The sequence below is a fragment of the Lithobates pipiens genome, unplaced genomic scaffold (assembly GCF_037356315.1).
Source record: "Lithobates pipiens isolate NorthernLeopardFrog02 unplaced genomic scaffold, aLitPip1_a1.2 Scaffold_19, whole genome shotgun sequence".
Lineage (NCBI taxonomy): Eukaryota > Metazoa > Chordata > Amphibia > Anura > Ranidae > Lithobates > Lithobates pipiens.
In genome coordinates, this window is record NW_027507764.1 from 267121723 (window position 1) to 267137234 (window position 15512).

A 15512-nucleotide genomic window follows, 5' to 3' on the forward strand; every position below is an offset into this window, starting at 1 on the left:
TACATGGTGGGCACAGCATGTTACATGGTGGGCACACCACTCTACATTACATGGTGGGCACAGCAAATTACACAAATGGCACACCACTCTGCATTACATGATGGGCACAGCACATTACACGGTGGGGACTGTACAGCACAGCACATGACATGTTGAGCACTGCACAACACATTACATGGTGGACATTACATTGTGGGCACAGAACATGACATTGTGGGCACAGCACATTACATGGTGGGCATGGCACAGCACATTACATGGTGGGCACACCACTTCGCATTACATGGTGGGCACAGCACATTACATGATGTGCGCTATACAGCACAGCACATCACAAGGTTGGCACAGCACATGACATGATGGACATAGCACATGACATGGTGGGTATGGCACAGCACATTACATGGTGGGCACAGCACATTATACAGAGTGCACACCACTCCTCAATACATGGTGGGCAAAGCACATTACAGGTTGGGCACTACCCAGCACATGACATGGTGGTTACTGCACACTGCATTATATAGTAGGCACAGCACATTACATTGTGGGCACAGCGCATTACATGGTGGGCATGGCACAGCACATGATATGGTGGGCACAGCACATTAAATGGTGGGCATGGCACAGCACATTACATAATGGGCATACTACTCCACATTACATGGTGGGTACTGTACAGCACAGCACATGACATGGTGGGCACAGCATATGACATGGTGGGTATGGCACAGCACATTACATGGTTACATGGTGGGCACAGCACATTATACAGAGGGCACACGACTCTGCATTACATGGTGGGCACAGCACATTACACGTTGGGCACTACCCAGCACATGACATGATGGTTACTGCACACTGCATTACATGGTAGGCACAGCACATTACATTGTGGGCACAGCACATTACATGGTGGGCATGGCAAAGCACATGATATGGTGGGCACAGCAGATTAAATGGTGGGCATGGCATAGCACATTACATAGTTGGCATACTACTCCGCATTACATGGTGGGTACTGTACAGCACAGCACATGACATGGTGGGCACAGCACATTACACAGAGGGCACACCACTCCGCATTGCATGGTAGGCACAGCACATTACACGGTGGGCACTGCACATTACAACACATTACATATGGGCACACCACACCACATGACATGGTGGGCACAGTACATCACATGGTGGCCACTGCACTGCACATGACATGGGGGGAGCAGCAGTCTGTCCCCCAGTACAATCATTGCACCCCAAAAGGACAGTTTCTGCACAATCTTCCCTGTTTACTGACCTCATCTTAGCAGCATGGAAGATATTCTTGCTCCCGGGCTCCTGTTGGATAGGATGACATCAGCACCCTGCCCCTAGACAGCTGCCTGAAGCTCCCGGACACTGAGGATCTGTGTGTGCAGATCCTGTGACAGGAGCCAGGCAGGAGCACTGACAGGACTTGGCTGCAGCATCTGAGACCTGTCTCATACAGTGTAAGGAAGAGCACAGTGGGACCCTCTTTTATCTGGAACACCCCCCCCCCCAATGTATGGCACCTGTGGGCGGACCGCATAAGGGGGTATAAGGGGGGGCTGGGGCTCCTTGCAGAAGTTTTTTTTTTACCTCAATGCATAGACTGTATTAAGGTTAAAAAACACTTGTAACTTTAGAACTACTTTAATGAACTTATGCATCATTCTACAGTAATGAATTAGCTATGATTTACCCCAATTTAGCAAGTCAACATGAATTAATTTAAAGAAGTGTCTTTTTGTGTACTTCTTACATCAGGCCCAAAATGACATGCCAATTCGCATAAATAAAGCTTGCACAACCATGATTTGAATGGCTTATTTCCAAATAGCCAATCTTACAGGGCCAGGAATGCAATGATTAATTTTAATATAAGTTTATTTACTTTTTACAGTAATTTGCTGCAGTTTTTTAATATTAGTATTCTAATTTAGAACAAATACTTATTTAAAATGTCTCTAGTATTATAATTGTATTTGAAAATTAATATTTACTCACAATATATTTACTTTCAGTGTTTTACAATGCTCAAAATTTAATCTATTTTGATTATATATATCTGGAAACTGTCAATACTGCTAAGCCTTTTAAATATATAGCGTTGCAATCAGGGAGCAATATAATTAACCTATACTCTAATCTATATTATTCATTTTCTTTAATTAAGAAAAATGATATATTGTAGAGTGCACTCATTTGCCTACATGCATGTGTATGAGTACACACCTGGTTGAGCTTTCAGTCACCTTTTTTTAAATCCCACATCACAGATTAGGCATAAGTATGTTCCCAGCATTACTCACCAATAAACACATGCATGCACATGCACTGTCCATTCTCGGTGCCTGGCCTTTGCTGACAAACATTTCTAATATGAATGTTAGCCATCCACCATGAATTTGCATGCAGTATTTCATCCAATGAAAACAATAGGGTTTGAAGGTGCACACAAGTTCACATTATTATTTATAACACATGTTTTGCAAAGTGAACATTTACTTTTCTAAGTGAGCAGACTCTATTACTTTAACAAATCAAGCCAATCAATCTGCCATCAGATAATAAAACCATGACATTCAAGTCACATTGATTGTAAGTATATTTTATTGTTAATTGTAACTTTTCTTTTTTCTTTTTTTTTTTTTTTCACATGTATAGATACACATATTTCTACCAAACCCCATGACTAAAGCATTTACTGTATATTTATTGCTAAATATGGTACCTAGTGTGATTTTTCTGGCAGGTGAAGTGAACACTACACAGCCTCTCTGGAATTTTCAGTATATCAGATCCTCTATGTTTTTTGTGACCAATTAATGTCAATATAACTCATGTGGTGTCTACATCCTAAGAGCATTCTTTCTTCTTAGTAAATAGTAAAATATTTTACTTGTTAGCTATTCAACCACATTGGGGTTGACTTATTGAAATACTAAAAGCTATTTACCCTGCAATGTGAATGTTTACTTTACAAAGTGTATATTCACTTTACAAGTGAATGTTGGTGAATATGGTGAAACTGTATTTGTTGTGAATACCAAAATCCTTCCAACATACAACTCCTTGGCATCTGAATTGAAGTATCTTCAACCAATATGTATAAGGCAGAGGAGTCATCTTTGAGTGAGACAGATACATTGACAGCTTGCTCCATTGTTTCATTAGCTCTGCCATGACCACATTCACCTTGCATTATTGCTTATTCTGACGGTAAAAAGGTGTTTGCAATCTATTGAAAGCAAAAGCAGGAGTTAATCTGAAGTACATTTTACCAAAATACTAGCAGTGTATGTAAATACTATTTTAATAGGGCCAGAAGTTCATTTTTTTTCCTGATTATATTAGTGTGGCCCGAAAACAATGCTGTATGGAAAACAAATATAACTATGGCATTACAAAGAAGCATTATACAGTATAGTTTATGTTGACAACTGAAGTCAGAGAAATCTCATGAGATATATAGTAAATACTCCATATAAGACATATGATAAATACCCCATATTCATTACAATAAATGTTGATTCAAGGAAATAAATTGCATATCATAAATGTAATATGTAGACTTTTTCATGGTTCCTTAAATTAGCATTGCCCTGGACACTTTCCTTTATACATTATAAGCAAATTGAAAACTTTAATTGTACAATCCAAAAGGACTGTCAGAGAAAGTGTAAAGTGTCAACCTACAGAGGAGCAAGTGCAAATGTACTAATCTCAAATACCAGTTCAATGAAAGCAAAGCACATTTGCCTGCCTTAATTGGATTTTAGAGCACTACCTGCAATACCTTGGAGAACAAAGCCCCCCTAATGTATCATTATATAACCGTAACATCTTTTTAATAAAAGTTCTTCATTCATTGAATTGCACTGTACTTGGCAAACAGGCCTTTACCCTTTAAACAAATAATTCATTAGGTAATTAAATTGGATAGAGATTACTCTAATTAAATATACACTGCTTGTGAATCATAATTTCAATGTGGCCTGGCTGCACCTTCCTGATTTTTTTATTCCTAGCATAAAAAGAGAGCTCTAAATGAATCCTGTGTGATAGAAAGAACAGATCCACATTTGCACATAAAGGACAGTTTTAAAAGGCTCTCTGTGAAGCTGTCATATCCACAAATCCTATGACTTTTGTTTCCACACCTCTCTTCTTAAGACTAGTTTTTTTCTAGCAGAGGAATAAACAGGGTTAAGAAGAGATCCTTTACTGAAATATATGCATACATAGAGAATGAAATGTGATCCTCATAGCATCAGTCTGCATAATTTGAGATGTGAAATATTCAAGGTTTTAAGAAGGGATGGTGCATCACCTCATTTCTGACATGGCTTACAATGGTCAGAAAAGAGCAGAGTATAGGAGAACTGAAGGAACTTTGTAGCCAGTGATCTGTTGTATGTCTTGGTTCCTTTTAATAGCATTTGGAGCTGAAGCCATAAAGACTCTAATCTGGAAAGAAGAAGTTCCTGCTCCCTGCTTTGATCTCCTTCCTCTTGGCTGTTTAAAGCTGACAGTTTGGCTGAATAGCATTCACTGCGTTCATTTGTAAGACATGAGTTTCCTAGTGTTGCGGAGCTAGCAGCTACACCTGTACTACAGGAATTTACACTCAGTTGCTCCGGGATGGCATTGATTTGGGACGGGTGAAATACAAACACAAACTAATTAAAAACTGCATAATGCAGCCCTACAGGAACAAAGCAGGGAGGGAGAAAAATAAATAAATACAACTGCAGCTGGCACACCAATTGTGCACATGCCCCCAAGCAACGTTCTGGCAACGCAAAATTAGAACCCTAAACTGTGAAGAGAAAAAAAAAGTCTTCTTTAATAACTGATCATATGTAACAGACTTAATGGAAATTCTATGGTTAATTAAGAAGGGATTTATTTAGAAACCCGTCCATCTTCTATTCAAATAAGCACATGTACACAGTATGTATCACAATTTTAGTACTGGTGTGTGTGTGTGTATATATATATATATATATATATATATATATATATATATATATATATATATATATATATAAAACTTTTATATATATATGTAACTTAAAAAATATATATATATATATATAAATATATATATATAGTAACTTTAAAATATATATATTATAAATCGTATTAGGATTTTTTTAAATGTTATATATATATATATATATATATAGTAAAACGTATTAGGATTTAAAAAAAAAATCATATATGTATATGTATATATATATATATATATATATATATATATATATATATATATATATATATATATATATATATATATATATATATATATATATATTAAATGTTTTTTCAATAAGTTTGCAAAACTTACTTGGCTCTGAGAAGTCCTATATGTAAACTCAAATATGAAGCGATGATTTTCTCGGGGCGTTAACTGTGTGTGTGTGGCTGTATCTTGGGACGAAGGGGCAATACCGGGACAAGAGCAGACACAATGAATATTTAGATGAATGAATATGTTTTCCAGAATTATTCAACACATGCGTTGTTGTTCCAAAGCCAGGGGTGTTTTCCCAGAGCCCGCAGGAAAAGGTGGTAGGTAATAATGATTATTTAACAAGCCTCATAAATCAGACCTCCGGAGGGATGAATGGGGACTGAATAGGAAAAGGCTACTTGCTGTCAAGTGAAGGTTGACCGGCAAAACTGCCACATTACAGGCTGTCCACGACAGTTGCAGGTAAATAATTCTATTAATGAGGTGTAATAAATTTTGCATGGTCACATTATTGCCCGACAAGGCTAATTATTAGCTACATTTCCCCTAAATACGCATTTATTTTACTTATTTTTTTTAAGTCAAATATTTCAAAGCTGACAGGCAAAGCTGGTGGTAACTTTAATCATTTTCTGCAAAAAAAAGGATAAAGTGTGCCACCATCCGAGGATGTAGAGGTTATGGTTCTAAAAAGTTTATTTTGACGGGAACATATTATTTGTAATACAAAAAAAAAAAGTTAGGATTCAAAACAAAAAAAAAAAGAAAAAGCAAAGTGTTCCGGTGTTCTGCTAAGCATCTTGTTCTTTCTGTGCTGCTAGGTGTCTTCTTTCACCATCTCTGCCATCTCCATTTGGAGATATTTTCAGCGGTTTATCACTGCCATCTCCAGCCCTGCACATTTCCAGCAGGTTATCACAATTGCCATCCCCCCCCCCCCCCCCTCGCTGATCTGTTTTGCTGATTAACATCAGTGCACTCCGATCCCCGCCGCACATTCCCACCGCTGCTCCATCCACTCTTAGGACATCTGGAGCAGATCAAAATCACTGACTTCATTTTTTTTTTTTTTTTCGTACTAGAGTCGCTGCTAAATCTTCGCTTATCATTTTCTTACAAAGAGACCTTTAGCCCATTCCTGAAAGCATCAGCCTTTTTTAGTTAAAAATCAGCCATGCAGCGACCCCTATGTCTGAATTTGCATTTCTTATCGGACCCTTATCTCAGCTGATTTGTTATTAATTTGAAAAAAAAAAAAGAAATCTCCTGGCAGTGTATGCATCGCCTTGAGAAAACTACAGCGATCGCTATCTTATGCAAATTCATTGTGAAAAGCCCTCTTTCAAGTGAAGTCTATCTGCTTACTGATCTTTAAATTAAAGAAGTCTGACCATTTAGGTCAATGTATTTTTAAACAGTGTGCAATTTATTTCAATCAATTACACTAGGCATAATCACACATTATTGGAACGCTGTTAGCAATTTGATGTGACTTCTTTTTTTTTTCTTAGGCATGTTCATCAGATCTCTCTAGCAAAAAGGTGACTGTGTTTTCCTGCTCATCCCAGCTTGTCACTTGCCACAGTCTCAGGATGACTGACTGCTCTTGTCGTTAAAGTGTGTTTAGCTAATGAATTGGCAGACTTTTTTTTTTTTGTTTGTTTGTTTCCAGGTCTGCAGAGCATGCAACCTAATAGACAATGATTGTATAAAAAAATATGGATTTACCTTAATGTACAAAATGGAACACAAATGTCTACTGTGTTGTATCTCCCCCAAAACAATCAAAATTCTTCTAGGTGTTTTTCTCCTGACCGTATTTCTGACAATGTTAAGCACCTATTAGTTCCAGTATACTGCGGTAAAGTTTGCATTGAGGAAGGGAAGCGCTAGATGACCATGCTAAGCTTATTCCAACCTAAGTAGCTTACTACACTGGTTCTGGTCCAGGCTTATAATGCACAAAAAGAGGAGAAATCTAAAAAAAAAAAAAAATGCAGTTTATTTTGCAGAATTGGCAACCGAGCAGACTTATTGTGTAATAAAAGCGACTATTTGGGATTTGCATGCCCCTGCTTCTGTTGAAGGTATCTAGAAATTCACAATAACTGTGTATTAGCTTAGCCATTACCCTGAGAAGTTTGCTGAGGCAAAACCATTTTTTTTTTTTTTTTTTTAGGAAAACTTACATTTTCCAAATTTCAGCAAGCAGAAAAGAAAATGCTGCATGACAACACGGATTTGTGAAAAGACGTGTAAAGCCCTTTTTAATAAGTGTGTATGTTCCAGGGACATGTGCGGGCACCGGTTTTCCAATACTGGGCTGTGAGGATCTGTTACACTAAAGAGACTTTAATGTCCTTAAGCTTCAGGATGAACATTCCACCAACATCTGAGCACTAACAAGATTTCTGTTCATCAATGGAGTTAGCCCACCTTTACTTACCTGTAACCTTGTAATGAGATCCTTCAGCTTGGAAAACACAAGTTGTCATTTTCTGGGACAGTTCACCGTGTTAATCTGGGGACACTGAAGTGTCTGCTGGCACAGAGAGGGCTGCTTATGTAGGTGCAAACTAGCGACACATCCCGAAAACAATCTGACAAAGGACACTGAAAGGGGTTAGGGAATAAAAGGTTGACATGCTATTTATATAGTTACTCTTGTGTATCTAAGTGTAGCGAGCTTTGTTTACAAAAGCAATCATTCAATAAGTCTAGGCACACCAACTAACTTAAAATGGCCCTGGGGCAATCCTATACCTTTTCAGAAAAGAGAAATCAATCCCATATTAGGCGTTTTGGGCTGGATTTGATGGTGTATTCAGCAAACAATGCTACCAAGAGTTATGAAATAAAGGATTACATTAAACTCACGGTTTGTAGAAATGTATTAGTGTGTTTTGCCTAACAGACTTCAATGTATTACCTAAGGTGAGATATGATGCACCAGGGTGGCATATAATATACAAAGACTTACCCAACAGAAGTAAATGCATCTAACTGTAAGAGAAATTATGTTTTAACATATAACACGGAGAAGCGTATAATATACCATGTGGTTTAGAAACATATTAGTGTGTGTTACCTAATAGACATTTATGGGTGTACTTCCAGGAGATATGACGTTTTAACCTGTCATAAAACAACGTACTATCATGTGATAAATCAGGATGTTTTTAGAACTGTGTTACTTACAGAGACATGATGTTTTAATATGGAAACAGGGTAGCGTGTGCAGTTTAGAACTATTTATTAGCTAATAAAAATAAATAGATTTCACTCTATGATACAAGATATTTTAACATATCACAAAAGAGGGGAGCATATGATATACTCTGTCTTTTAGAAATGGACGTGTGTGTTACCTAAAAGGAATACAGGTATTTACTTACATGAGACATGATAATTTAACATATCAGGAAACAGGGGAGCGTGTAATGTAGAGAGATAGGTCAATCGATAGACAGATCCATAGATAATGGATAGATAGATACACAGTTAGCTAGATAATAGATATAGAAGAGTGATGGGTTGGTGGATAGACAGATAGATAGATAGATAGATAGATAGATAGATAGATAGATAGATAGATAGATAGATAGATAGATAGATAGATAGATAGATAGATAGATAGATAGATAATATATAATACATATAATAGGTAGATAGATGGATAGATAGATAGATAGATAGATAGATAGATAGATAGATAGATAGATAGATAGATAGATAGATAGCAGGACTAGAGTATAGTAAGATGTGACCCCTGTGGGGTTTTTGGGGTTTCTCATCTTTTAATCAGCCTTGCTGAGGATGAACACACAATACACTTGAAGAGTGGCTAGGTAAATACATAGATATATATATATATAGATAGATAGATAGATAGATAGATAGATAGATAGATAGATAGATAGATAGATAATATATAATACATATAATAGATAGATAGATTTCAGGACTGGAGTATAGTGAGATGTGACCCCTGTGGGGTTTTTCGGGTTCCTCATCTTTTTATCAGCCTTGCTGGGGTTGAACACACAATACACTTGAAGAGTGGATATATAAAAAAATAGATAGATAGATATAGATAGATAGATAGATAGATAGATAGATAGATAGATAGATAGATAGATAGATAGATTTTGGGGTTCCTCATCGTTTTATCAGCCTTGCTGGGAATGAACACACAATACACTTGAAGCGTGGATATATAAATAAATAGATAGATAGATAGATAGATAGATAGATAGATAGATAGATAGATAGATAGATAGATAGATAGATAGATAAATTGCAGGACTGGGGTATAGAGAGATGTGACCCCTGGGGGATTTTGGGGTTCCTCATCTTTTGATGAACACACATAACACATGAAGTGTTTGCTGACAACTCTGAGCACTAATACAATGTAAATGGGAAATGAAGAAACGTCAGAAGTGTTGACATGTGACGTGGATTTGATTGAACATCTATGGCTCGATCTGCCCTCATTATTGAGGTGTTACATTTAGACAATTGCAGCATTCATAGCACCACCCAGGCAGAGAAGAATGCGTGTAAAGTATAGGTCTCTGTAGGATAACCACTGCTGGGACCTTGAAGAAGAGGACATACCCTTTAAGCTTCTCCTGACAAATTGTATGTTAGTGCAAATAGAAGAAAGTATGAGGGTCAGTAATGAAGTGTTCAGGTCTAGTGTAGAAAGAATAGAATGGGCATGAATGTGAGTGTGTGGTGTGTAGAAGGTGAGGAGTGTTGTGCTCCAAGTTGTAGGTAGAAGGGGAGAAGGTGAGTGATCTCAGCCCCCTCATGTCTTTAGCTGTACTGTATAGACAGGAAGTATTTGCAGCCCCCAGTTGTTCCTGTTAAAGGGGACCTGGTATGGACCAAGAACAGCAAAGCCCAATGTTGGACAGCTGTAAAATCGTGTAGACAGGTTGTCATAGAGCAGTGGGGGCTTGTGTGAAAGGAACCCATTGCTAAACATGAAGTAGACACAATCCGGGGAAGGCAGGCAGGCGGGCAGGGAGAGGGCGAGGAGAGGGAGAGTAGAGGAGAGGAGAGGAGAGGGAGAGGAGAGGGAGAGCCTCCTCTGCCATCCACACAAACATCCCGTCTCCGCTCACACAGTGGTGTGGCCCCAGCCAATGCTCAGGCCACATGCAGCAAAGGGGGAGGGGCCTAGAGCTCAAGTGGATGCCAATCAAAGCATCAACTTCAAATTGTATCTGAAAGATCAGCCCAGGACCTAAGGGCAGACACATCAGTTGGAGCTCAATTGTTGATCAGATCACATCTGAGGGATTTAGGAGCACAGAAGAGCCGAGATTTGAGGGGGGACACAAAACAAAAAAACAAAACAAAAAAAGGAGCACCCTTTATCGGCACGGCACGGCTCGGTCCCCTTCTTCCCCTCCACACACAATCCATTAGTGAGAGGCTGGCAGAGGAGAGCTCGCTCCGACCCTCACCACTTCACTTTTGTGGCCGACACCTTGGGCTGTGACGGGAAGAGAAGGAGAGGGAGTCCGGCTCACCCAGAGACATGTCCTTCCCGCAGCTGGGCTACCCCCAGTACCTCAGCGCCGGACAGGCGGCCGTCTATGGAGGGGACCGGCAGGGAGTCCTGGCGGCGGCGGCGGCGGCTGCAGCGGCGGCAGCTGCGGGATCCGGGAGGCCGAGCGGAGCGGAGCTCGGGAGCAGCTCTACGGCTGCGGTCACCTCAGTGCTGGGCATGTATGCCAGTCCTTACAGCACCCCCAATTACAGCGCTTTCCTGCCTTACACCACCGACCTCACCCTCTTCTCTCAGATGGTAAGTACTTCTCTCCCAACTCTTTTCCTGCTCGTCCTACTTCCCTAGCACAGCCATGCCTGTAACCGAGAGGAGCCATACAGACCAAACTTCTTCCAAGAAAAGCAGAGTTCTGCTTCCCAGGGGGGTGGCTGAGGACTTCACCCCAACAAAAGCCCCCAACAAATGCCCCAGCGACAGTCCTACCTCTGGAACTTCCCCCCCCCCCAAATAGTCATCACCCCACAAGGGCCCAACTCACTCCCAGAGCCCTACTTTATTTCACTTGTTGGGCTCCTCAAAGAAGCCGCACTCTTCTCATCGCCTTCTCTACTTCCTGGGTCATTGCTGATGCAATACACAAACACACCAGACACAGCTTGCAACTTATTAGTAAATACCAATACATAATTACAGTGTTTAGAGACCCAGGACACAATGGGGGTCAGCGGGGGAGAGAGTTGTGGCAGCAACTAAATAGCCAAATCACCTCCGAGCTTTATGTAATATATACATTATATAGATTGCTAGCTCCTTCGGTGTACAGGTTACTGCGTGTATGAGCTATGGATTGCAAGCATGCTGCATTTATTTACACACACACATATATATATATATAATAATTATTATTTATGGTACTTATATAGCGCTGTCAATTTACGCAGCGCTTTACATATACATTGTACATTCACATCAGTATATATATATATATATATATATATATATATATATATATATATATATATATATATATATAAAAGCTCATTCACGTATATATAAAAGCGTTATCTCCTTAACTTCGCATTTGTAAGCTACGAATTATAAGCGTGGTGTATATGGCATACACATGATTGTTAGCTTTACAACATAGTGCATTCATATATATATATATATATATATATGATTGTTAGATTTTTAACTTACAAGGCAGTGCATTTGTAAGCTTTGGATTATAAACATGGTGTATATATATATATATATATATATATAAATTACAAGCTCATTAGCTCATTAGCTTTACAAGGGCAATAGTGTTTTCTTAAACTATAAGTTATAATCATAATATATATATATATATATATATATATATATATATATACTGTATATATACTGTATATATATATATATATATATATATATATATATATTTTTCATATATATGAAAGTTAGCTCTTTTACAAGGCATCTGTAAACTATGGATAATAAGCATGGTGTGTTTAGATATACATATATATTCTATCTATCTATCTATCTATGTATATATATATATATATATATATGTATATATATATATATATATATATAATCTCTATATATATCTATACATATCTATAGATAGATATAGATTCTAGATCGATAGATAGACTTATAGTTTATGAATGCACCTTATAAAACTAACGAGCTAACAGTCTTATATATGTATAATATATATATATATATATATATATATATATATATATATATATATATATAACTGTTAGCTCGTTAGTTTTATAAGATGCATTCATAAACTATAAGTTATAATTATAATATGTATATATATATTTATATATATATATATATATATATATATATATATATATATATATATATATATGTATTATTGATATGCTTGTTAGCTATTCAGCACATGTATATGCTATGGCTATGAGTTAGAAGCATGGTGTATTTCTAAGCCATGAATTTGATGAGGGACATTAAAATAACAAAACCTCCTTATTATGTTTTTTTTTTTTTTTGGCCACATTGGAAGTCAATGACCTATTTAATGAATGCATCTTAATGAAATGTCGCTGTCTTATATAATTCGCATGTAATATGTATAAGGATGCTCACTTGCTCTGTGTGTTTAGATAATACACTAAGCTTTTTAATGACGTGTTGAAAGATTTATAAGTACCTCTTAAACATTCTGTGCAGGACGCTCAGAATAAGTTCAATAAAATTAGCAGCAAGCAAACAAGTAAAATACAGTGTTGAAAAACAGACTAGGCAAAATTGTGTTTTAAATGTGATGTCAGTGTAGTTTCATGGTTAATGATAAAGAGGCCTAGACAGGTCACAAAAACTTAAACGTGAGAAAATGTAATAAAATGATGGTAATGTGGGTGTTTACATTTATCATGTGCTCATCTAAGTAGGCTGAAAAAAAAAATACTAAAATATATTTAGAACAATTTAATCAAGGCTGTGATTGTGTAAACTGTCATTTATCAAATAATCCCCTGATTGTATAGACTAAAAGGAAACTAGTGAATCCAATTTTGATTTATGTGCCCGTGGAGCTGATCGTTTATAGTAATAATGAGGCCCAGTGATCTTATTACCGAAATGAGTTCATTTAACGCTCTGTATTGTGGAGAAAGGAAAAAAATAGGTTGATAAATAGCCCCCTTTAAAAGCGCCAGCAAACAAGTGATATACTTCAAGATCAAAGACAAACTTGACAAAGTCTGTATGCTTAACGCATGAGTTAGGCAAACAACGAGCTGTTTAACCAAGTCAACATTTAACTTAAAATGTATGAATATTATTTTCTTATTCGGTTTTCCACCTTTGTTTTTTTTTTTTTATATTATTTGTTATATATAACACCAGTCAGTTTTCCTTGTCCATGCACAGTCTAACCGCACCTGTGCAAACTTCAATTTACATTCTGTTTATTGTTTGTTTAGGGGAATTGGGTCGCTGTTGATCTATGATTTAGATTTGCATTGGTATAATCTAGTCTCATATAGAAAAGAAATGTGCTGGTAGTGATATGTAGACTAGGCAGTGTCTTGGAAAGAAAGACTCTCTCTCTATATATACAGAGTATTTGTGGAGTGGCAGATCAGTTCAAACTCGAAATCTGTTGGAATCGTGCAGTCCCTTATTAGCAGTTTCTAGGCATTGTATAAAAATGTCCAAGGTTAAGCAAATCTCCAAAAAGCCACTGAGTCTGTATCACTGATAGAAGGCTAAGCATTTGGGATTTGAGGCATGGTCGTTTTTAAAAAGTAGATTTTTTTTTTGTACTTGTATTTTTATTTTAGAACGCGAGTAAATGAGAAATTTGAGAATTAACACATTTAGTAAATAAATATGTATGTTTTGATTAATGAGATGTATATTTTGTATATGTTTCAGGGATCACAATATGAGCTGAAAGATAACCCTGGTGTCCACGCTGCCACTTTTGCTGCACATACTGCCCCAGGTTATTACCCATATGGACAATTCCAGTATGGCGATCCAGGCCGGCCTAAAAACGCCACCAGGGAAAGTACCAGCACATTGAAAGCCTGGCTGAATGAGCACAGGAAAAACCCTTACCCCACCAAGGGTGAGAAGATTATGTTAGCCATCATAACCAAGATGACCCTCACCCAGGTCTCCACCTGGTTTGCTAACGCCAGGAGGAGGCTTAAGAAAGAGAACAAGGTGACCTGGGGCTGCAGGAGCAAGGAAGATGACAATATCTTTGGGAGTGACAACGAAGGGGACCATGAAAAAAATGAAGACGACGAGGAGATTGACTTGGAAAGCATAGACATTGATAAAATAGACGATAACGATGGGGAGCAGAGCAATGAAGACGAGGATGATAAGCCTGAGCACTTGAGGCAAAGCGAAAAAGAAAGTTTCAAAAAGGAAAGCGATGTCCTGTTGGCAGGGGCTGATGGACTTAAATCAAAAGACCCTTTGTCATTGACGAAAGAACTCTCTGAAAGCAACAATACCAGAATCGTGAGTCCCGGAGGACAGGGGAATTTACAAGCGTCACCACATAGCAAACCTAAAATCTGGTCTTTGGCTGAGACGGCGACCAGCCCTGATGGTGCCCTCAAATCCTCTCCTTCTCCTCCTCAAGTAAATCACACTTCTCCACCTATCCAGCACCCGGCCTTCTTACCTAGCCATGGACTATACACATGCCAGATTGGCAAATTCCACAACTGGACAAATGGTGCTTTCCTTACTCAGAGTTCTCTGATTAATATGAGGTCCTTGTTAGGAGTAAACCACCACCACGCTTCTCATCACAACCACCACCACCTCCAGGTCCACCAGCAAGCACCTCTCCTAACAGCCAACTTGGGGTCCCTCAGCAGCGACAAAAGCACAGAGAGGACCAGTCCTAAACACACAGGTGAATAAAACACACAAGCCTGCATTTACTATTTTATGTATTAGTACTATCAGCTTACCTGTAATAACTTTACAACCCTAGTGCCCAGGATCTCTAATGTTATGCAAACTATATATATATATTGTACATTAATGGCTTTATTTCCTTCCTCGCAGACAGAGAAAACGTCCCAAGTACCGATTCCCCTACACAGTTGAAGTCCTCATTTCAAGCTGCCAGAGAAAAGTAAGTTGAACAATTCTATAGATTAATATGTTGTAGTATGTTCAATAAAAAGGTCAACTACTTGAAGTTATAGC

The 15512-nt window shown here is 38.0% G+C and overlaps 1 protein-coding gene across 1 annotated transcript in view; it reads left to right on the forward strand.

Moving 5' to 3' along the window:
* Positions 1–10449: 10449 nt before the first annotated feature.
* The window catches only part of IRX1 (iroquois homeobox 1), a 5670-nt gene continuing 607 nt past the window's right edge, over positions 10450–15512 (forward strand). Inside the window, exons 1-3 of the mRNA XM_077491940.1 lie at positions 10450–11102; positions 14211–15213; positions 15369–15438. Of these exons, the coding sequence (XP_077348066.1) occupies positions 10833–11102; positions 14211–15213; positions 15369–15438 (1343 nt within the window). The 5' untranslated portion in view covers positions 10450–10832. The remainder of the gene's footprint in view (positions 11103–14210; positions 15214–15368; positions 15439–15512) is intronic.